This window comes from Thalassophryne amazonica, chromosome 11, assembly GCF_902500255.1.
Source record: "Thalassophryne amazonica chromosome 11, fThaAma1.1, whole genome shotgun sequence".
Classification (NCBI taxonomy): Eukaryota; Metazoa; Chordata; class Actinopteri; order Batrachoidiformes; family Batrachoididae; genus Thalassophryne; species Thalassophryne amazonica.
Genome location: NC_047113.1, coordinates 21311022 through 21335009, shown reverse-complemented (window position 1 = coordinate 21335009; position 23988 = coordinate 21311022). Strand labels below are relative to the sequence as shown.

The following is a 23988-nucleotide window of genomic DNA, read 5'->3' as shown; positions in this document are numbered from 1 at the left end:
ATCACAAGGGTTTATTGCTATTTATTCTTTAGTGTTTTATCCAATCATATTGGTGTATCATTTATAGCTATATGATGAGCAGTTTTATTGCCAGTTTTCTTCAGACAAGTCAGGGGATGGATACATGAACATTTCCAAGTCACTGAATGTGTCTTGGACTTTATATCAATATCAAATAAATACAAACAGTATTATGGTACATCTGCATGGAATAGACAGTTCTCAAAAACTGAGTGACTGTGCTGTAAGGAGAAGAGTGAGGAAAGCCAAGACACCCGGACAACCCAGAAGTTACAAATTTCTCTGGCTGCAATTGTAGAAATTGTGCACAGTGCATGTTTTGCATTTTGTATACCCAGTTATACAGTTTCATGATGAAGAGGTACAGAGGAGGGTTTTCTTTCACCGGAACATCATATCTAGGCTGACATCTCAGATGTACCTTCTGGGAAATTTTAGCTGAAATTAAGGTCTTTTTTTTGTTGTTTTTTTCAAAACTTTATTTCAACAAATACATCAACAAAGAAACGAACAAAAGACAAGGCCACAGTAACATTCACAGAGCTGAACTTTTTAAGAAAATCTTCACATACGTCACATCTCAAACAATACAGCGGAAGTTACATAAATAATGGCCGTCATCATTTACGCAACTTCCGCTGTAGAATTTGAGATGTGACGTATTTTCCGGCCGCCAGCGGAGCCGCCATGCTTTCGCGGCAAAATGAAAGGAATAGTGAACATGTTTTGATAGTGTCCTGGTTTATTTTGAGCTCTTTCTAGTTGCGTTATCTGCGTTTCTTTATGAGTCGCTTTGGTAAGATAGTCGGATCTGAAGTCTAAAGTGAGATACACGCTAAGGTTCGCTGGTTGGTTAAAAAAAAAGTGTCACAACGTTGGACCTTTATGGAATTATTTGCTGTCATTAAACACTAAATAATGGCGACGGTCACTGCAGAAAGTATAAGTTCAGAGCTACAGCTCTTTGGCATAACCTGCGATGAGGACTCCGTCCTGGAAAAGAGTAAGTCAATGAATTGTCTTTTTATATTTGCGGCTAGTGTGAGCTACCATGTGTAAAGAAATGTCCACTTTAGACAAAACCATAGAGTTCTATGTTGCCAGTCCAAGCATAAATATTTATTCTGATTTCACTTACACAGAAACATAAAATCATGTATAAGGGATTTGGTTTCATGTGTTTTTCTTATGAACTGATCTCTTTTATCTTTGGAAAACCTGATGATATTGTGTCAGATTGGTCCTTTAGTACAGCTGATATTTCAGGTACCATTTGGCCAAGACAAATTTGTGACTTGTCTAAATCATTAATGTTGCATTCATTTTACAGGTCCTATTTGTACAGTTTCACTATTTTCATGGCACACTCTTCTTAAATTTTTAATGTCTTGTGAATTTTGTGTCATATAGGCCGTTTAGTATTGCTGGTCTTTAAAGTATCATTTGGCCCAGATATGGACCAGCATGTGAATTTTCCATTTTAATCAATCATTAATGCTTTTACAGTAATTTTGGAATGCCTTGTTTGTACAGTACCAACACAAGTATTCAGAACAGCACTTCTGAAATAAAGTGTTTCAGAGATGGCAGATATTTGAGTTCCTTTAAGTAAATTTTTGAAAACCAAATTATGACGGCAATAGAATTTGCTTATTCTGAAGGTAACTCAGATCAAATGAAAAATAAGGTTAGATTGGACAGAATGCACTGTGAAACATTGTTTTCAGAATAAAGAACTGATGTATTTTGATGCTAAGATCTCTGAATGATAATTAAAATCCTAATAATGAACTGTCATGACAAGGTCATAATGAACTTTTCATATATCAGAAAAAATACTGCTGAGCTCCCTCTATGTTTGATGCCTGACCGGCCAAAATTTTAAATACTTTTTTTTTTTTAAACAACAAAAAGTGGACATAGAACCAACAGACTATAAGTCAACTATCTCTGTGTGAATATATATATATATATATATATATATATACGAGGTCTGTCCAAAAAGTATCAGACCTTTTTATTTTTTCAAAAACCATATGGATTTGAATCGTGTGCTTGCATGAGCCAACCTTGAACCTTCATGCACATGCATGATTTTTTTCACGCCCGTCGGTTGCATCATTCGCCTGTGAGCAGGCTTTGTGTGAGCACTGGTCCTCCCCTCTCGTTGGATTTTCATTGCGAGGTGGAACGATTTGGAGCTTTGCTGCATCAAATTTTTCCAGAAACTGTGAGAGACAGCCAGGTGGAAACCATTTGGAAGATTCAGACGGCTTTCGGTGACGATCCTATGGGCATCACACAGATTAAGGAGTGTTACAACTGGTTTAAAGACAGCGCACAATGGCGGAGGGTGCGCCGCGCTCCGAGTGGCCATCGACAGGCTGAAACGACCAGATCATTTCCAAAGTGAACGCTGTGTTGATCCGGGACATCGTCTGACTACCAGAGAAATTGCAGAAGAGGTGGACATCAGCACTTTTTCGGCACATTCCACTGTTACAGGAGATTTTGTAATGAAAGACGTGCGGAAGTTGGAAGTCTCACAGGACATGTTGTGACATGTCCAGCTCTTACACAATTCCTCGGATACTCACTCGACTGAAAAGCCACCGAAAGCCGTTTGAATCTTCCGAATGGTTTCCACCTGGCTGTCTCTCACAGTTTCTGGAAAAATTTGATTCAGCGCTGCTCCAATCGTTCAGTCATTTTCCTCGAAATGAAAATCCAATGAGGGGGGAGGACCAGTGCTCACTCAAAGCCTACTCACAGGCGAATGATGCAACCGACAGGCGTGAAAAAACTCACGCATGCACACGAAGGTTCAAGGTTGGCTCATGCAAGCACATGTGATTCAAATCCATAAGGTTTTTGAAAAAAATAAAAAGGTCTGATACTTTTTGGACAGACCTCGTGTGTGTGTGTGTGTGTATGTATATATATATATGTGTATATATATGTATGTGTGTGTGTGTGTGTGTGTGTGTGTGTGTGTGTGTGTATATATATATATGTGTATATATATATATATATATATATATATATATATAGTTAAGTGGAATTCCTGTATTTTTCTCTAGTAAATTTACACATGTATTCAGGAAAATTAGAAAATTGTGACAGTATAATATGGATACAGATTCTTGCCTGAAAAGAAACCAAAGCGCCAACTAATTAAATTCATAAAATGTGTATTTATTACAAGTGGCTGTTTTTGTGGTTACTAACAGCATAAATAACACTTGTTCGTGCACGTTACAGAACAGAGAACAATAGATGAAATTTGGTCTACGTCTCTCTGTTCTGTAAAGGTCACAAACTACAATCCTAAAATCAGAGAAGTGTCACAAAACAAGTGAGTTTTTAAAAAAATGCATGGATTTAGCCACATCTCCTGTGAAGTTGTTGAGCAAATGGTAAAGATGCATTTTTAGGTTGTGTATACTCACCTGTTCAGTCGTGGGTCATGATGATTAATGAATACTTCTGTGGAGGGGATAATAAACTACAAAACCAGCTTTAGAGATTGATGCTACCATAAAAGACTGTTGCTCTGAAAATACAGATGGAAATATGTTAAAACTGATGCTTTGTATTACTTCTCATGGAGGAATATCTTTTCTCTATCTGCAATATTTGTATCTATTGTATTTTTTCTGTCCCTCAGTGGTGGAGCAGTGTATCTATAACAGTATGCAGGTGGATGACATGGTGCAGGAGTGGGTGGCCTACAGCGTTACCAAAAGCAGACTGAAACTCACACTAGACACCCTGGAACAATTTGAACACGAGGTGACTGAGACTCACTGTATATTTCCCGATCCTAAATGTAATCAAGAGCAAAACCATCTGTTTCTGAAGCTTTTTCTTTCCTGCTCCGTTTTGTCTTACCTAAATAACAATTTCATATTCATCAAATCTAAGTCATCTGTAATAATAAGTTCCTTCAGCTTCTCCCTTGTTCCTCTTGGGGTCGCCACAGCAGATCCGAGGTGGAACTGCATGTTAATTTGGCATGTTTTACATTAAGTTTTATATTAAATGCCTCTCTGAATAAAGCTTTCAGTCTCATTAGCCTCAGTCAGTGAACGTTCTGTGTCCATCTTCTTGACAGGTTTTAAACAAGAATAAATCTATACACAGCTTCAGAAAAGAAGAGACCTACAACAGAACCAGAGATATCCACTCACTGCAAGAAATGTATCCTTCACCATCAACTCCCAGAGCACACAGCACATAATGTACAGCAGCAACTCTGCAGGAGAAACCTTGACTTATTTTTTGTTTAGAATTAGAGCTGAGGAAGAGGAGGAGAATCTGTTGGATTCCTACGTGACACCTGCAGAGGTACGCTGTCACATACTGAGTTATTCTTGTCACAAAACTCTTAAAGGCAGAAGTGCTTGTGTTTGCACAGGGCTCTCAGAAGCGAGCGCTGAGCACCCCTGAACATCCTCGGTCCAAGAGGAGCACAACCCTCCTGTCCAGCCCGGGTCTGCTGCTGTCTCCTGCCAGCTTCTCTCCCAGGTGCACAGCACTCACACTACCTGCATCCCCACGCCACCTGCCATAGACTTCAGTCCAGCAAAGATCCCATAGGCTGTACCGTACATCCAGAAAGTATTCACAGCACTTCACTTTTTCAGGTCTCTCCAGAGATGTTCAATCGGATTCAGGTCTGGGTTCTGGCTGGGCCACTCAAGGACATTCACAGAGTTTTCCTGAAGCCACTCCTTTGATATCTTGACTGTGTACTTAGGGTCATTGTCCTGCTGCAAGATGAACTGTTGCCCCAGTCTGAGGTCAAGAGCACTCTGGAGCAGGTTTTCATTCAGGATGTTTCTGTACATTGCTGCATTCATTCATTCATATATATTCATATATATATATATATATATATATATATGCAAATTCAACACACACAAAACACCATATGCTAACACATATGCTAGTGTGTTAGCAGTACGTTAAGTGATGTGAGTTGTAAAATGTGCTGTTTTCAAGGGTTAGGGTTAACAGTTAAATCCATCGTGAATCACTGCTTCCCGCCGCTCTGTTCACTCATGCCATCTGCAACGGTGTAAAATTAAATGTAATAAAACTTTCTGCTGGCTAACTATGCTAAAACAACATTTCCCATAATGCATTTGCAGTTCCTGGTGAGTCGCAACACAGTTTGTCTGTCCCGTGTCTGACGTTGTACCCGTGAGTCTTTGGTTGACTTCTGTGTATGTGGTTAAAATAAAGAATTCAATCACTTTATACTGTACTGATGACAACTCAGCCAAGAGAGCAGAAGAGATAATTACAAACAAAGCTCTTCCACTGAATGATTTGTTTTGATCGTGCAACTCAACTTTGAACATCTTCCCGTCTCTGTCTGCAGTGTAACGCCCTCACAGAAGTACAGTCAGCGCAAAGGGAGAGGAGAGGTGGTGGCTACATTTGGGGCTGTACAAGGCACTCGCTGGTTCGGCAGGAAGAGTCCAGACTCTGAGGTCCAGGTCGAGCTGCTGGAAGGGCCTGAAGATACCCTCCACTGTAGCTACAAGTATATGTTCCAGAGGCTCCGCGATGTGCGAAACGGTGAGAGACACAAAGGCAGAAAGAAAACAAACAAACCAGTATTATAGGCTGATATGTAGGGACGTGAAATGATGATTACAGCAGTGCTCCTGTTGGCCAGCTTTGGCTGACTGTGCAGCACTTCTTCGGGCGTTTGAGACATACAGGTGAGCTGTGAAGTTTTCTCCACATACAGAGCGGATTAGGGTATTTCTATGCAAGTGCACAGTCTCATGTTTGTCTTTTAAATTACTCTGTAATAGTACCTATCTGCACAAAGACAGTACAGGCTGCAGCAATCTGACATTCGACCCGAATGACCTTGACCTTCATCCACACGATTGACCTCAGCCATCTCCTTTCAGTTCGAAGGAGCACTACTCTGAGTCCCTCCTGGATATTTCAGCTTCACACCCTGTCTCTGAGTGTAAACCCAGATACCCTAAGGAGGAACCTCATTTCCTCCACTTGTATCCACGGCGTTCTTCTTTCTATTCTTATCCAAAGCTCATCACTGTAGGTGAGGATAGGAACGTAAGTCAAGAGCCTTATGTTCTGGTTCAGCTCTTTCTTAACTGTGATGGTCCGGTACCATATCTACAAGTCCTCAGATACAGAACAGAGATACAGTGAGATCGTGTTTTCTAGTACATGATTCTCCTGCAGCACCCTCCGCAGGATACCTTGGCGGATCAAGTCGTAGACTATTTCCAAGACCATAAAACACATGTAGATTGGTTGGGCATACTCCCGAGCCTCATTTAATATCTGTGTGAGGGTGAAGAGCTGGTCCACTGTTCCACAACCAGAATGGAACCCACATTGCTCCTCCTAAATCCCATGTTTGACTGTCTGTCTTGTACCCTTGTATAGTCTTTCTTGGGGAGACTGAGAAGTGTGACTGAAACACATTCTCCAGTCTCCTTTTTAATCTCCCTGGTATGAAATACAGCTGGGGATATAGCGATCAGCATGTCCATCTGTTTGTTTTGGCTTGTTAGCATGATATCTCAAGAACCAGTTGACCAATTTCATTCATATTTAAAGGTGTACTTGGGTGATCCCCCAACACCAGTCGATTATGGTGACCTTGGGGTCAATTTCACAGTCACAGCAAGATATTCAATTTTGTCTTTGTAACATTTGTTAGTGAGATATCTCAAGAATCGTTCATATTTACCATTAATCAACACATCAAGATTCTGAAGATGTGTTTAAGTGGAAACTGACAAGATCAGCAAGAGAGGGCAAAGGTCTCTGGCATGCAGTACAACTGGCAGTGGACAGGGGCTTAAGCCCAAACAAATTCTCTGTGCATATATGACTACATATGACCTACAACTATCTGCATTGTTATAAGCATGTCTGTAAGGGAGATATTTGTGTGTGTGTGTGTGTGTTTTCACCAGTTTTGACTGAGAAGATTGAGGACCTAGGTGAGAGTTTAAGGTCTTACTTCAAAATTGAAGAACTCTCTTCTGCATCTTTGCCTGCTCAGGTATAAATGTCTTTCTGTGGAAAGCCTGTAAACTATATAAAATTGGAAATAAATCAGACAAAATAAGTTGCAATCAAGGGATATTATGTTAACTCTTTCCTAAAATTGAATGTATTCTCCTTGTTATTTTGGCTTTTTAATTTAGATTTAATGATAGTTTTTCCACTGCAGTTAATTGCTGTGGTATGGTAGTGTTATTGTTGTTATTATTGTTTGCCTCTCTCTCCATTTCTAGGATAGTATAACTGTTCTGGGTCAGGTGTGCTGTGACAGTAATGGAAAGCTGAATACACAGTCTGTTGTGTTGGAGGTGGGACCAGAACAAGGTGGCCAGCAAGTACCAGTCGACCTCTCAGAGCTCAGAGAATATTCCCTATTTCCTGGTCAGGTGAGAAGGGGCAACATCTTTTTTTTTTTTAAATAATAATAATTAATCCATCCATTTATTTATTTATTGCCGTGGGGGATTCAGATGCATTTGTGGTTGTCTTCCCAAGTAGTCTCCCAGCAAAGTACTGATCAGTACTTTGCTGGGAGTTATTTGTGTAATCAGTAATTGGTGTTTCTACTTCTTAATTAGGTATACGGAAATAAAAATGTCTCTTAACACACAGAAGTATTATGATGCCATCAGTGTGGCTGTTTTGACTCTTGTGTAATTGTTGGAGTCAAACATGTTTCACTTTAAGTGTGATGAGATGGTCCAGGGTGGTGGTCTCTCCTTAACCTGTGCACTGAGGCCAGTGTGCACAGGTTCTATGACCACCCAGAGAAACAGAGCATGCCAAGGACCTGGGTAGGAGACTCACCCAGTTCTGACCGAGAACTCTGACATCAACATCACAGTGAAGAATCACATGGAACATAGCAGCCGGAGATGTGCCGGCTAGAGCCCGACTGATATGGATTTTTTTTGAGGCCGATAACGATATTTGGATGAAAAAAATGCCGATAATCGATAAATCGGCTGATTTGCCAATAGCCGATATTATTATTTATTTTTTTAAATGAATAAAATGTTCTTTTTTGGACCCTTAACAAAAAAGGTATGCGCTAAAAGCTGAAGCTTTGTCCTCATATTGATTAACTTTATATCAGAGAAGAATTTTCAAGTTCAAAAAATGCAATCAAGAATTAAACCGTTGTGAAATTAGCTAATACATATCCTTAAAAAGAGCTGTGAAATACATCTGATCTTGTACCTCTTGTTGCTGCAACTTAGATATAGGTTCAGGATAAGGATATAGATCCTTATAAACTTACTTGTATGCTTTTGTCAGCCGATCAATGCAGTGTGACGGCGAGCAACGGGGGCCGGTGATGAACACTTTAAGCAGGGTTGTAAGCAGCTCTCAGTTGAATGGAGTCAGCGCTCCATCTACTGGCCAAACGGTACTAGGACATTTTACATTGCTGACACAAACATTATTTCAGTAACTGTTCTGTTTATGAGAAATTATCGGCGTTCTATCGGCAGAATTTCGGCTGATAGTGAGTACTTTGAAAAGGGCTTATATCGGCCGATATATCGGTCGGGCTCTAGCGCCGGCTGTTACAGTCTCTCCTCTTTCTCCCAGGTGGTAGTGATGGAGGGGATGAACACGACGGGGAGAAAACTGATGGCTTCTAAAGTCTATGAGGTCAGGCACAAGTTACAAACTCCTCAAAGCTGAACCTGAAATGTCACAAACCCTGAACAGCTCTGGTAGATGAAAAGTTTGAAATGGAGAATTGTTTTGTGTGTTTTAGGGAGTTCCTCTTCCCTTCTATACCTCAGAGGTGAAACATGAGATGGCTGAAGGTGAGGAATGATTTAAATATCGCACCATTCAGATACCTGTTAATTCTACAAATAATTATTGTTTTAGCTTATATCAAAGAGTAATGACACACACCCTTTGTTATACAATGGCAGAACCTGTGAATGTCCTGGTAGCCTGCGGACCATACACCCCCTCTGACAGCGTGATCTTTGACCCGCTGCTGGACCTAATCAGTATCATTGTCCGGGATCATCCTGATGTCTGCGTGCTGGTAAAGTTATTCTTCCTGCTGCATCACAATAATCATTCTGTAGCTTTTCCACCTCCAGGTAGACAAACCGTCCACATGATTCAATACATGAAGAGTCTTAACAAGTTTTGTGGCTCCTCATTCTCGATTCTCTTCTCCAGATGGGTCCATTTGTTGATTCTAAACATGAACAAATTGAGGTAGGCTTAATGTCCACGATGTGCATCTTCATCCCAGAACACTGTTTCTGGAAATAGAATTTTAACTTGCATTTAGTTATTATTTAAAAGCAAAACATTGTCATCCCCTTTTTTTGCTGCACACAGATAACATATTTGGTGTTGAAGCCTTTAAATCATTTTTTAAGCTTTTAATTGTAACCCAGTTATGATTTTATTTGATCCTGTGTTTCTATGAACGCCACATTTTGTCCAACAGAAAGCCCAGGTGACAGAGACGTTTGACACCATTTTTTCAAGATGCATTGACATCATTGTGGAAGGTACCAAAAGGTATTTCTGCTCACTGACTCATTTGAAAGCTTTAACTTCTTTATATAGCCACGTTTTAATTCAGAGGGCTGTGATTTGGTTCTAAAACAATTATTCATGCATCTTTTTCTTCTTATATATCGTATATGACCACACACACACACTGTGTCACTACTTTGTACTTTTTAAACAAAATATTTGTGATAAACCACAATGAATCTTTCCCAGTATATTCCTTAACTCTCTGGGTGTCCAAACATATTTTCTCAATTTTGCCATACTTTCAGTAATTCCTGTTTTATAATACTTTCTTTTAGTATAATGCCCAGGTGGTGCATATAAAAATGTTCCAAAAAATCTTCACAATTCCTCCTCTTTCAGAATATGTGACACATATTTGGCTAGAACACTGTGTAAAAAAATTAATTTGGCTCTAAAGCTGAAAATAAGAAATGTGTTGAGTGTATATACATTTTTATTCATGTGGAACTGTTTTGGTGTTAGAAATGGGTTTACCAGATTCTTTAGGTCACAGAATAGTGTAATATAATATATATAACTTTTCAATTTTCGTTGTCAGTAGGACTAAATAAAAATTAAAAAGTGTTTTGAGGTTGGCAGAACCTCACATTTTTTTCCTTGTTAAACATTTATGAGCGTTTAGTGGCGTGTGAATCCTCCACGGAGACACTGCAGCATCTAGCAGGTACAGAGACACAGGCCTATGTGAAATTCTGTGGCCTTGAGAATTAGCTGTGAATTAAACATCATCTTCAGCTGGGACTGAATCAACAGGTGACACTGTAGTTTCAGAAAGTGGTCAAATGATGTCACTGATCTAAAAACAGAGTTCAATGCGCTAGTGTGTCCACGGACCCCAGAGGGGTGTGTGTGTGTGTGTGTGTGTGTGTGTGTGTGTGTGTGTGTGTGTGTGTGTGTGTGTGTGTGTGTGTGTGTGTGTGTGTGTGCTTGGATTATTACCACTCCTGCAGAGTAAAATGTAAAGCCTTTACTTGCACTTCATCATGATGCACATGCACACTGGCTGTGCTGCACACGCTCTGTGGACTTGTCAGAATGATTAAAACAGGTACATGGATTATGATGATGGCAAAATACTTTGCACTGCTGATTTAATAACTTTATAACTGTACAAAACATCGCACGTGAGATTTGTTCTCGATCACCAAGTGGCCTCTGTGTCTGTGCGTGCATGTGTATGGCTTTGATCACAGAAAAACTGAGGAGAGCTGACATTTGCCGTTTGGTATGCTTAGGTATTTAGGGTCAAGGATGAACGCTGCAAAAACAGAAAGTTGATAGGACAAAATATTTTTTGAGAAATTAGCAATTTTAGCTAACCAGTAAACAATGAATGTTGTGCTGCAATGCACTATGGGGGTTTGGGGTTTTAAATGTTGTTTTTGTGGTTCATGTTAGTTTACCAATGTTAGTGTTATTGAATTTTTTTTGTAGTTCAGTTGGTTCAGTCAGTTTAGATAAGTGTTATGTTGCTATCACCGTGAGTGAGTTAAATGTTATGTTGGCACCATGAGTGAAATGTGGTGTTTTTAACGTCTTCTGCCACGTCTCTGTTTGTTAAATTGAAAGCACCTGCATATAGCAGAATGCAAAAAAGCAAACACCCGTGCGTGCACAAACTGGGGAGAGATAACATGAAATAAAAGGGTTGAGTTCTTCTAAAAACTGTTGAGGTCTAACATCTAATGTTCTAAAAACATTCTGGAATCACACCATTCTAATTCATTATAGAAACTTTGCACAATTTATTACCACCCTTAAAAAATGTCACCTATGCTACCTATTTTATAAACATTACCCAATCTAGAGCCTGTGTATCCCCACAGGCAACACGCTAGTGTCTTTTTAATTTCAGTCTCTTTTTGATTTTTAACTTCAGAATGAACTGTGCATAGTGCGCTCTATTGCGGTGCACTGCACAGTACATATTAAAATGAAAATAGTGGTGGAGATCATTTTGTGTGATCAATTTTTAAATGACAGCCATGGAAGTTGGTAATTAAGTGATTTGGATTCTTTCTTAGCCCTTTATGAAACAAATTATCACTCTGCTTTCACTGGAGCCTTCAGCTGAGCCTTCAGTGTTTTCATGGAAGATATATGAAAGATATGAGTGTAACAAGTGCTTTGTTGCGTGACTCGTTTTTGTTTCTAGTGCTTCTTATTCTGTGGTGTGTCACATTTATCATCATCCAAACACAGGTGGTTTTTCTGTTTTAATATACAGCACAGCTCTCAGCACCTGCAGCTCCTCCGCCCGCTGTCACCATCAGACTGAGCAGAATGGTTGTAATGAAGCCGTATGGCAGATGTACTTGAGTTTAAAAAAAAAAAAAAAAAAAAAAAAACGATAGTGGCTCGAGTAAATGTTGAAATAGATGTTTACATGAAGAACATGAAAGTGGTAGGCCATTAGATGGTTGGCACCCACCATTCCTACCCACCCCAACAATTAATATTTCTAAAAACAATTTTTGACATTTACAAATTGATTCACAACCATCCGTATCACGATTCGCATCACGATCTATCTAATAATCCATTTTGTCCGCCGCACCATCTTCGTAACTGTACTCTGGAACATGTCCAGTGCAGGCTCCTCTTACAGTGACCGAGCGTGTTGTTTTTATCTTCTTAATGACTTGTCGTTTCTGCAGCGTTGGCTGTCACCTGGTGTTTGTTCCGTCTCAGAGAGACATTCACCACCACTTCATCTACCCCCAGCCACCGTTCACCCTGCCAAATCTCAAGGACCAGGCTCAGGTACGATACACAAAACGATGTTAAATCATGTTCATAGGCTTTGGATTTGTTCCATTTCATGCCCCATCAAATTTGTTTTCATAGAAAGTAACTAAAAGCACTCTTCAACCCAATTTTTCTTGCATGAAGCTTTTCAACGGATTTTGGGTAATTTGGGTACGCTGAATCCAAATCTGGTGTTAGTTTTTCCAGTCACATCGTATTTTTTGCAATATGAAAACACATTTCTCGTATCAAGCATTGAAGCAGAAGCTGTCGTTTTGTATGCCTCTTCAGTGCCACAAACAATATTATGGTTCTTTGTTCACATTTTATGAACCTGGTTTAAAAACGATGCTTTTGAAGCTGCTTTTGTGGAGGATTAGTGGCGTCAAACACGTGAGTGAATGAGCAACTTGCGTAATCCATCAATACGGAACATCCAGATTGCAATAAAATGTGATGTGATAGATGAAACTTGAGCTCATATTCAGCACCCCAAAATGACCCTGCATCAGTTCTCAAAGTCCATGCAAGAAATTATTATTTTAATTTACATTTTAATACAAATACAATATTTTATGGTTTTGTTGTTTGTACCTGCACCTTATTTTTTTGTACTTACACAGTAAACATTCTGCTTGTCTTATTTGCTTAAGAAAAATGTTTTAACATTTGATTTTCAGCAAAAGATAAAGGAAATAAGATAATTTTGTCAGTAGTAAATGTTGACAGTCTGTCATCAGGGTCAGCCACATTTAAAGTCTCTATATTCTGTGCAGCGGGTGACCTTGGTCCCTGACCCCTGCACCTTGCTTATTGATGGAGTAACCTTTGGTTTGACCTCTACTGACATCTTGATGCACATGGGGGCAGAAGAAATTAGCTGGTGAGAAATTCTCTGAATTATATAGCTGTTAATTTGTAATGTTTAACCAGCTGTCACACCTGGCTGAGTTATGCGCTGTAACGGGGTGAGTTGCAACTCAATGCGACTCTGCCAAACCCACGCACCAAGCAGCTTTCACTGCACAACACTTAACATGTCATTATAGGACACAGAGTTGTGTCTACCCTGCACCAGCTCAACCTTGACGTGGTTGGTGTAGGTGGGACTCTGGGTGAGCCCCTGAAAATTTAAAATATGTTCAAACTGCTGAAAACCTTTTATAACTGTGGTGGCATCAGCCATACTTTAAGCTGTGGTCTGTTGGGGCTGTGGAAGATCTGAGAGGGACAGGAAGAGACTCAACAGATTAGTCAGAAGGGCTGGCTCTGTCCTGGAGTGTACTCTGGACCCCATAGAGGTGGTGGGTGAGAGGAGGATGTTAGCTAAACTGACATAAATTGTGGACAATCCCTCTCACACCTTACATGAGACTGTGGGAGCCTTAAGCAGCTCCTTCGATAATAGATTGCTGCACCCTCGGTGCTAAACATGAAACCTCTGCAGGTCATTTATTCCAACTGTATAATACCTCAAAATGTTTTTAGAACCACAACCACCTGCTGATTTTGCACTATTAACTATGTTTTCTCTCACCGTTTGTGCTTTATTACATGCACAACTGTACAGTTTGTCCTGTGCAATAATTTTACTATATACGAGGTCTGTCAATAAAGCAACGGTCCTTTTTATTTTTTTCAAAAACTATATGGATTTCATTCATATGTTTTTACGTCAGACATGCTTGAACCCTCGTGCGCATGCGTGAGTTTTTCCACGCCTGTCGGTGACATCATTCGCCTGTGAGCACTCCTTGTGGGAGGAGTCGTCCAGCCCCTCGTCGGAATTCCTTTGTCTGAGAAGTTGCTGAGAGACTGGCGCTTTGTTTGATCAAAATGTTTTCTAAACCTGTGAGACACATCGAAGTGGACACGGTTTGAAAAATTAAGCTGGTTTTCAGTGAAACTTTAACGGCTGATGAGAGATTTTGAGGTGATTCTGTCGCTTTAAGGACTTCCCACGGTGCGTGACGTCGCTCAGCGCTCTCAGCCGCCGTCGTCAGCCTGTTCAAGCTGAAAACCTCCACATTTCAGGCTCTATTGATCCAGGACGTCGTGAGAGAACAGAGAAGTTTCAGAAGAAGTCGGTTTCAGCATTTTATCCGGATATTCCAGTGTTAAAGGAGATTTTTTTTAATGAAAGACGTGCAGACGGGTCCGCGCGTCGGGACGCAGCCGACGCGTTGCGGCGGCACAGGAAAAACACCTCCGTGTTCTTGTTCATGTTCCAACTTGTCCTTAAGGCTTTCAACAGAGGTGTTTTTCCTGTGGCGGAGCGTCGCGTCGGCTGCGTCCCGACGCGCGGACCCGTCCGCACGTAACAGTGGAATATCCGGATAAAATGCTGAAACCGACTTCTTCTGAAACTTCTCTGTTCTCTCACGACGTCCTGGATCAATAGAGCCTGAAATGTGGAGGTTTTCAGCTTGAACAGGCTGACGACGGCGGCTGAGAGCGCTGAGCGACGTCTCGCACCGTGGGAAGTCCTTAAAGTGACAGAATCACCTCAAAATCTTTCATCAGCCGTTAAAATTTTCACTGAAAACCAGCTTAATTTTTCGAACCGTGTCCACTTCGATGTGTCTCACAGGTTTAGAAAAAATTTTGATCAAACAACGCGCCAGTCTCTCAGCAACTTCTCAGACAAAGGAATTCCGACGAGGGGCTGGACGACTCCTCCCACAAGGAGTGCTCACAGGCGAATGACGTCACCGACAGGCGTGGAAAAACTCACGCATGCGCACGAGGGTTCAAGCGTGTCTGACGTAAAAACATATGAATGAAATCCATATAGTTTTTGAAAAAAATAAAAAGGACCGTTACTTTATTGACGGCCCTCGTGTGTGTATATATATATATATATATATATATATATATGTATATATACACACACACATACTCATTTATATTGTTTTTCACGTAATCTGTTCACATCAGTATTTATGCACCCCCCCAGCAGACATTGCAATATACTGTACTTCAGTCACCTTTTCTTTAATGTAAATACTCTTCTTTGCTTTGCTACTGTACGACTCTTGCTGCTGCAACGTGATTTTCCCCGTTGTGGTATCAATAAAGTTTATCTTATCTTAAACCATTATTAGTTTACTCACCTTTCCCTGACTTGTGTTTCTGTATACTGAGTAGCATTCCAAACTCCCCCCAAGACATACAAGAGTGAGGCCGAGGTGCTGATGGGGAAAAACTGCGTTGAAGTCAGCCAGGTGTCAGAACGGCTTTGCCCTGATAGCAGAAGGGTTATTGACGCATCAGAGAACTGATTAAAGAAATCTGCTGCACGCGTTTTGTACACAGTTATGTGTTTACTGAAATTGGTTTGTGGTTTGTGCAGTGGTTCAGGATCAGATCGATTCTCCCGCATGCTGAATCACATTCTGACTCAGAAGAGGTAGGAGACAGAAATTCTTATGCACCTGTCACACTCACACAATTTGGGCCACAATGGCAAAAACCTGATGATGTTGCAGTGATGTTCCTAAACACAGCTTATGATCATTTTGCGACAGCTCATCTATTGTACTTGTTGACATGGATGGTTCTTGGCTGTTTTGGCTCATTGGACATTTGTCTTGCATCATGGGAAATGTCGAGGTGGCCATGGTGGAGTAAGAGTGTGCTGCAACCTGTTTTGGGCTTGTTCCAAATTAAGTTCTTTTGTGACTGCAGCAACATAAAAACATAAAAATCCACAAATCTCCCAACCTCTACGCCACAAGGGGCATCAAGCTTGACCACATATTTACTTGTGCCCCAATATGTGAAAGTATGACAGTAGTTTTTGTTGTTTTTTTTTTTTTAAATATCATTTAATGTTATGTCAGATATCCTTCGTCCCCTTCCAGCTACTACCCCCTGTACCCGCCTGCGGAGGAGGTGAACATGGACTATGAGAAGTTCCATCTCTGCGGTCAGATGCCTCTCACCCCAGACGTTCTAATTATTCCCTCTGAACTGCGCTACTTCGTCAAGGTGTAGATTGCCCATCCTCTTAACAACCAAATCTTACTCCAGTTGTTGGTTTCTGAGTGCATGAGTGAGGAAAAATTTGCATTAGTCAGGATAATGGTGACTTTGACTGTCTGTATCTTTAATGATTGACTACGCAGTGTAGGAGATTAATTTTAAAAATGCCTGTGGTCTTAGCTTTGAATGTCTTCTCATCACCCGATCAGAACACAGACCTTTATTTACAGTAAAGTGATATAAAAAAATGCCTTTTTTTTTAATAAAGTAAAAAAAATACAAAGTGCTGTACAATTTAAACTGCATAAAAGTTAAAAGGCATAATGGGAAAAAAAATAACCATTAAAGTGGTTTAAAAACAATAGAAAAAAAACATACACACAGACAAACAACTTTAACTGATTGTCATTTAATTTATTTAAAAACAGAAAAGCATCAGATTTTCACATTTGAGGAATTGGATCCAGTTCTTCCTGCATGTTTGCTTGATAAATGACTTAAACAAGTAATCAATTATCCCAAAAAAAAAACAATCCTGTTGCATTTTTAGAGTGCTTATATTAAACTTGGGCTTGATAAATGCAGAGGCATTTCAATCAGTTAACTGTTTAGCAACTAGTCAGGTTTTTTTTTATGGCCGGGGACAGCTGCTTGATTAATAAAAATCACCATCTGTACCTTTTTGCAGGATGTGATCGGGTGTGTCTGCATTAATCCTGGACGACTGACTAAATTCCAGGTGGGTGGGACCTACGGCAGGCTGCTCCTTCAGCGCAGCGTCCCTTCGGAGGACAGCAGGAGACTGAGCCCCTGTTTGGCTGCTCAGGTGGTGAAGATTTAAGACACCGAGTTCAGCTTGCTGCAGTCGGGATTTGTTCTTTTTTGGTAATATGGGCTGCCTCCTTTAAAGCCAGGCTGATGTAAGAAACCGCTCCCTGCACTGTGGAAATCAGCGGGATGTTTGGTTTCTACGTTTTAATTGCAGACTACACGTTGGGTTCTGTACTATTCTCTGCACGAAACTCACTCAAACACAAATACAGTGTCAGTCTCAGGATATTCATGTTTTGTCTGCTCTTCTGCAGGTTGTTTTTGCTGAGTTTTAATCAGCTCAGACATACCGTACATTTAGTCGTAAAAGTGTTCAAATTCATCAGAGTCGCTGGGGTGATTGCTGGTTTTTACGCTGTCCAGCTCCGCTAAATTCTCCAGGTCTTTCTTAATTACTGGAAAAGAAATGATTATATAATTAACAGTGTCACCACAGGCTGAGTATGTTTGTTTGTTTGTTTGGCCCACGTGATGTTTACTGGTGTTACCTTGAGGTTTGCCTTCAGTCTTCTGATCCTTTGCTCTGTAAACATGCAAAGATAAAGATAAAAAAGAATATTTGAACATGTTGTTTTTGCCATTAAATTTGACACTCACTCTTGCTGGGTTTGTGTTTGAGGCGCGAGGAGCTCCTCAATGTCACCATTCGAGTCTTCACTAGAATTTCCCCCTTCATCCTCCTCCACTGGTTCTCCTTCTGGAATTGTGTGCATCTTTTTAGCCCTAAACATGGGTTACGTTTGTTCAGGTGTGACTTTAATAATTCTCCTCATCGGTGATTATAGAGCTCGTGCTCTTTCGTACCTGTTCTCATGTGGTGCGATGATGCTGTCCTCTGTATCTGTGAGCTCTTCTTTTGAATTTGTGCTCCTCTGCTCCTCATTCTCCTCCATCCTGTTGTCCTCATCCGCCTCCTCATCGTTCAGGTTGGCTGATTGTTTTTCCTGCTCTAATTCTGGCCTCTCGTCACTCCTGTCCTCACTTAATTCACTCTCATCCTCTGATTCACATGCTTGTTTTGCCTCCTTGCCACCTTCTTCCTCTGACTCCAGCTCTAACATGTCACCATCAGCTCCTTTTTCTTCTTCCTCCTCTGTGATGGAAACATCTTCACTGCTTCCTCCTTCTTCATCTTGCTGCCTGCTTTCTTCCTCCTCAGTATCTTCATCTCCCAGTTTTTCCAGCTCATTTTTGTGCCTCTCCTTTTCTCTTGCACTTTGCTCAGAGTTGCTGTCCTCCTCTTCTACTTTATCTGCAGCAGCATCTTCAGGAGCTGTGTTATTTGACTCAGGGTTTTGATTCCTAGTTAATTCACTTGGCTGACTTCTTGACTCCTCTCCACTGGACTCCTTGTGACTCCTTACTTGTGCCGCCCTGCTCTTGGTCTTTTCACAAGCTGCTGTCTCCGTCCTCGCTAACTCCACAGTTGGTCCTGTGCTCCTCCTGCCACTGCCTCTTTGTGAGATATCAGTGTCAGACCTTTGGCCCACTCTGGCTGCCGTAATTGCTACGGCACTGGAAGCCCCAGATGACCTGAAACGAGAATGAAAGAAAATATTTGTGAGAAATAAAAGGTTATGAGGTACAAAATGGTAACTGGACATAGTTTGATTTCCTTGAAGTATAATCTTATTCGTGAAGGAGACTGTAAGCAACAGGGTCAAAATGGACAATAGCAGTAAGAAACTACAGCATCGTGCTCATCGAGCGCAAACCTCCATCAACACGAGTGTCCAATTCCACTAAATTTTTACCTTGGATAAAATTTTCAAGCTCAGAGTCCTGTTAGATGTGGCTTTTCATAAGCTAAATTGCATGTGATCAAATGTCAGGAGTATGTATTTAGTTCATGCAGTTCAAAGTCTTTTTGTGGTGTTGTCAGGTTTTTTTTTTCTTCTTCTAACTTTTTCAGTTTCTGAATTATTTTTCAGAAACATGGGTTATCTCTGCTATGCGCAGTTTGTCATTGCTTTTTGGCACTTGGTTTCCGACTGATAACTGTAAAATAGACAAACAGGCATAAAATTGGAACCTCCTATCCAATTTTGGTGGTGTAGGTAAATCCATAACAGAAAAATGAGTGATTGAGATATAATGCAAAATGTACACAAAATTTCAATATTTAAATTCAAATGTCCACAAAATCTACAATCCGGATCAGATCCAGATTAGCTTTGTCAGGCGATAGAGTGCCAGTCTGCACCTTTCAAATATTAGTGTGATTGGGTCATGTCTGATTAAGATATAATGTAAAATATATATTAAATGGGGTTTTCAGTGTTAAATTTAAATGGGCACAAAATCTGTAATCTGGTTCAGATCCAGATCAAACTTTGTCAGTTGACAAAGGATACCATCCTACTTAACATCCTGCATGAGGCTCTCAATTATGAAAGAAATTTGATCTTTTTTGACAGTTATGAATTTTGGAAAATTTGTTCAATATTGAAGGATGGGGATTTTTTTTTTTTTTCCAATTTTTCAAGATTTTTTTTTTTCTGACTTTGACCTTTTGATCTTGAAAATTCAACCAGTTGTTGCCTGTCAGGATATGAATCTTCATTAAAAATATAATGATATAAGAAAAATTGTGGGCTCTGGGCTGTTCACAAAAAAACGGGTGAAAACACAACTTCCGCCCAACTTTGTTAAAACCTGTCAAATGTGAGATTTGGGTCTCATGTACTCTTTGGAGCTGAGCTGTTCTTCCTCTGAGGAGGTGCACTGTGATCTTCCTCTCTTTCTCCTCTTCCCGCTGCTCGCCTGAAGAGAGTCCGCTCCGCTCTCACTGCTGTCTGCATGGCTGCGAGACAGACTAACTACACAACGTGCACAAATCACAGGCCACATTACAGAGGAGAAATAACACACATTTAAGTGTTTGTTTGCAGTGTTGTCATTTTGTTGTCCTACCTGGTTTAACGTCTAGCTCCTGGGACGAGTGTCTGCACCTGCTTCCACCACCATTCTGACTCTTGGGGCTCCTCTCAGCCTCCTCCCTGACAGTCTGTGCCTCCCCCCAGTCGAGAGGAGGCTGCTCTGGACCAAACAGAACCTCGTGGCCTGACATGTTCTCTGCTGCAGCAGCAGATCTGCTGGACAAGGTGTCTTTGTAGTCCCGGCTTGGTTTGTTGTGCAGAGTCCAGGCGTGGTGATTGCTGGGATAGGAGGAGAACGGGTGATGTGGAATAACTGTCCATGAGCAGAAAGATGAAGGAACCTGCAAAGAACTCTGCAGCTGACATGGAACTTGGTACTGAGGGTGAGTCAGCCTGGAAAACTGCATGCAGGTAGTTTTGTCCTGGTTGTGGTTGGAGTTATTTGGGCTGGCAGTGATCTGTGATTTGTTAGAGCCTGTAAGGGTATCATGTGCAAGATAAAAAGACATGCTGGATGAGTGATGTCCTGAATAAAATATTTGGAAACAGTTGCCTGAACAGGGATGGCTTTTATTTTTTAAGCCCATCACTATATCAGGAACAACTGAAAGACTGAAAGTGAGCAAGAAAGAGAACAAACCCTTTGAAAGTAACTGATGTCCTCCCCCACATGACTTCACCTCTGTTTTCTGGCACATCTTCAAACATCCTTCCATCCTCTGTTGAAGAAAATATTTGTCATCTGTGATACATTAAAATGGCAATATTGTTGCATGTGTATTTTTAATTATTAGCAATCATCCATTTATGCATAATAATAATGCCTGAGCTTGTGTGAGTCGAAGCCCAGGGTCCCTCCACAAAACTAATGTGGTGACTCAGGTAAAAGACAATTATTGAGCCCCATAATCTCCATATTTAACAAATTTGAAAAGTCTTGCGTACGGACACAAAGTTGGTGCACACACACACAACAAAGTCCACATGTTCATGGTTCATGCTACAATGTGCAAAACCGCAATTCAAACAGCCACACAAACGCACACAATGTAACAAATACGAGGAGACTATAACCCTAATACATTTCAACAATTAACCAATCACTGTCCCATTGCATGATGGAAACTGACACCACAGGACACATTTTTTAATATTAAGCAAAAACTTACTTGATAATGTTTCAATTTACACTATTTACCTCCATTGTATGATTATGATGAGCTCATAAGTGCTTGTATAATTTAACAGCAGGCAGGCATATGATCCGTGGACTGTAACTGTAAAAACTTATGCATATTAAGCTTTGATAGTTTGGTTTCAGATAGATGCCACTGAGGACCAGTGAACCTATTTCAGGCCATGTTGGCATCTTTTAACATGCATAATGAAATGACCAGTGCTTCATTCATGCTCAGTCTTTAAGTCGCAGTCATGCCTACGAAACTGAATAGAAACTACTAGATCACGTGGCACATTTCTGCTGCACAACCTGTGTTGCATGGTGATATTTGATGCCTGATTTACCAAGATCCCAACAAGTGCTAAACTGCATGGGTTTCCAAAATGTTTGAAGTTTGATAATGTTCAGCAATTTTGATGATTGGCTCCAATCTGCTGATCACAGCAAAGTGGTACTATGTTCTGGGAAGAAGCGCTCTGAAACTTCAGGGATTGTAACACCGACATACCTCCGTCTGAGCAGCCTGCTGCCAGTCCTCCATGTGCCTCTCATACTCTATCTGCAGAGGTCAAAGAGTAGTTTCAGGACAGGTTTACACTTAAAGCTGTAGCTGTGTGGGTTGTAAGACATTTTTAGGTATGCTGAAATGTTTTATAGCAAGCGGTCTGTGTGTAGTGTCTGTGCACCCGAATCCTTTTCATGGCATTGTTGCGAACCAGCAGGTCTTCAATTAAGTCCTGGGCTTTGTCAAACTGCAGCAGCAGCTCTCTGTTGTGCTGCCTGGACATCAGCTCTCTTTCCTTTAGCTGCTGCAAGCGTCCCCACAGAAGAGCCGCTGTGCTGCAGGAAACACAGATTCAAACATATACATGGCCTCAGGTTGCCTTCTTAGCCCTCTGCAAGAAGCCCATGTGGGCGATATTAGAACCGTTCATCTCTGTCACAGTTTTAATCCTGGCCTGATGCCTGTTACAGTAGTGTTCAGAATAATAGTAGTGCTGTGTGACTAAAAGATTAATCCAGGCTTTGAGTATATTTGTTATTGTTACATGGAAAACAAGGTACCAGTAGATTCTCACAAATCCAACAAGACCAAGCATTCATGATATGCACACTCTTAAGGCTATGAAATTGGGCTAATAGTAAAAAAAAAAGTAGAAAAGGGGGTGTTCACAATAATAGTAGCATCTGCTGTTGACGCTACAAACTCAAAACTATTATGTTCAAACTGCTTTTTTAGCAATCCTGTGAATCACTAATCTAGTATTTAGTTGTATAACCACAGTTTTTCATGATTTCTTCACATCTGCGAGGCATTAATTTTGTTGGTTTGGAACCAAGATTTTGCTCGTTTACTAGTGTGCTTGGGGGTCATTGTCTTGTTGAAACGCCCATTTCAAGGGAATGTCCTCTTCAGCATAAGTCAAGTATTTTGACATATCCAAACTGATCCATGATACCTGGTATGCGATATATAGGCCCAACACCATAGTAGGAGAAACATGCCCATATCATGATGCTTGCACCACCATGCTTCACTGTCTTCACTGTGAACTGTGGCTTGAATTCAGAGTTTGGGGGTCATCTCAAACTGTCTGCGGCGCTTGGACCCAAAAAAAAAAATTTTTACTCTCATCAGTCCACAAAATATTCCTCCATTTCTCTCTAGGCCAGTTGATGTGTTCTTTGGCAAATTGTAACCTTCTGCACGTCTTTTATTTAACAGAGGGACTTTGCGGGGGATTCTTGCAAATAAATTAGCTTCACACAGGCGTCTTCTGTCACAGCACTTACAGGTAACTCCAGACTGTCTTTGATCATCCTGGAGCTGATCAATGGGTGAGCCTTTGCCATTCTGGTTATTCTTCTATCCATTTTGATGGTTGTTTTCCGTTTTCTTCCACGCATCTCTGGTTTTTTTGTCCATTTTAAAGCATTGGAGATCATTGTAGATGAACAGCCTATAATTTTTTGTACCTGCGTATAAGTTTTCCCCTCTCCAATCAACTTTTTAATCAAACTACGCTGTTCTTCTGAACAATGTCTTGAACGTCCCATTTTCCTCAGGCTTTCAAAGAGAAAAGCATGTTCAACATGTGCTGGCTTCATCCTTAAATAGGGGACACCTGATTCACACTTGTTTGTTCCACAGAACTGATGAACTCACTGATTGAATGCCACACTACTATTATTGTGAACACCCCCTTTTCTACTTTTTTTTTTTACTAATAGCCCAATTTCATAGCCTGGTCTTGTTGGATTTGTGAGAATCTACTGAATCTACTGGTACCTTGTTTCCCATGTAACAATAAGAAATATACTCAAAACCTGGATTAATCTTTTTAGTCACATAGCACTACTATTATTCTGAACACTACTGTATATCCAAAAATAGCTGGGTGTCACTTTGACAATATTATGGACATAAAATGGAATGTGTCAGATCAACTTTACAAATGCTTATTAGCCTTTGTGGATGATCATTTGTCTAATGCCATCATGTGGTTTATGCAAGTACTATAGCTGTACTGTAAAAAGTTGTGAAAATTGTTTCACTTCAGGGGGACTGTCATTATTTTCATGAAGTTTCAAGTCTCCATCTCTAGCATCATATTTGAATATAAGGGCCCTGTCCCACTGGGGAGAGGATTAATTGCGCATGAATTGAGTATACAAATTACGGGCGTTTGTTGTCGTCCGCAACAAAAATGACAAATGTTCCAGTATGAATTACGG

General features: G+C 40.6%; 2 protein-coding genes across 2 annotated transcripts; one reads left to right on the top strand and one right to left on the bottom strand.

The window, feature by feature from the left end:
* The first annotated feature begins 684 nt into the window (after nt 1-684).
* pola2 (polymerase (DNA directed), alpha 2) lies at nt 685-17398 on the top strand. The gene is made up of 18 exons (XM_034181397.1): nt 685-1024; nt 3689-3813; nt 4136-4221; nt 4311-4368; nt 4439-4548; nt 5408-5607; nt 6996-7084; nt 7320-7472; nt 8662-8724; nt 8834-8885; nt 9000-9118; nt 9259-9297; nt 9536-9609; nt 12288-12393; nt 13155-13261; nt 15731-15787; nt 16242-16368; nt 17051-17398. The coding sequence occupies exons 1-18, from the start codon at nt 940-942 to the stop codon at nt 17201-17203; spliced, it is 1803 nt and encodes a 600-aa protein (XP_034037288.1). The 5' UTR covers nt 685-939; the 3' UTR covers nt 17204-17398.
* On the bottom strand, nt 17259-22088 carry LOC117520100 (cyclic nucleotide-gated cation channel beta-1-like). The gene is made up of 4 exons (XM_034181398.1): nt 21939-22088; nt 21761-21811; nt 19880-20791; nt 17259-18726 (listed from the first exon to the last, which is right to left on the bottom strand). The coding sequence occupies exons 3-4, from the start codon at nt 20041-20043 to the stop codon at nt 17973-17975; spliced, it is 918 nt and encodes a 305-aa protein (XP_034037289.1). The 5' UTR covers nt 20044-20791; nt 21761-21811; nt 21939-22088; the 3' UTR covers nt 17259-17972.
* Nucleotides 22089-23988: the final 1900 nt, after the last annotated feature.

What these genes read in the sequence shown, in the direction of transcription:
- LOC117520100 (XM_034181398.1), bottom strand. Translation starts at nt 20,043, where the DNA reads ATGTGGCCTGTGATTTGTGCACGTTGTGTAGTTAGTCTGTCTCGCAGC. An exon ending in GAACAGCTCAGCTCCAAAGA is followed by an intron (nt 18,727 to 19,879) that starts GTACATGAGACC and finishes TTCTCGTTTCAG; the next exon opens with GTCATCTGGGGCTTCCAGTG.
- pola2 (XM_034181397.1), top strand. Translation starts at nt 940, where the DNA reads ATGGCGACGGTCACTGCAGAAAGTATAAGTTCAGAGCTACAGCTCTTT. An exon ending in GCTCCGCGATGTGCGAAACG is followed by an intron (nt 5,608 to 6,995) that starts GTGAGAGACACA and finishes TGTTTTCACCAG; the next exon opens with TTTTGACTGAGAAGATTGAG. An exon ending in TGGCTTCTAAAGTCTATGAG is followed by an intron (nt 8,725 to 8,833) that starts GTCAGGCACAAG and finishes TGTGTGTTTTAG; the next exon opens with GGAGTTCCTCTTCCCTTCTA.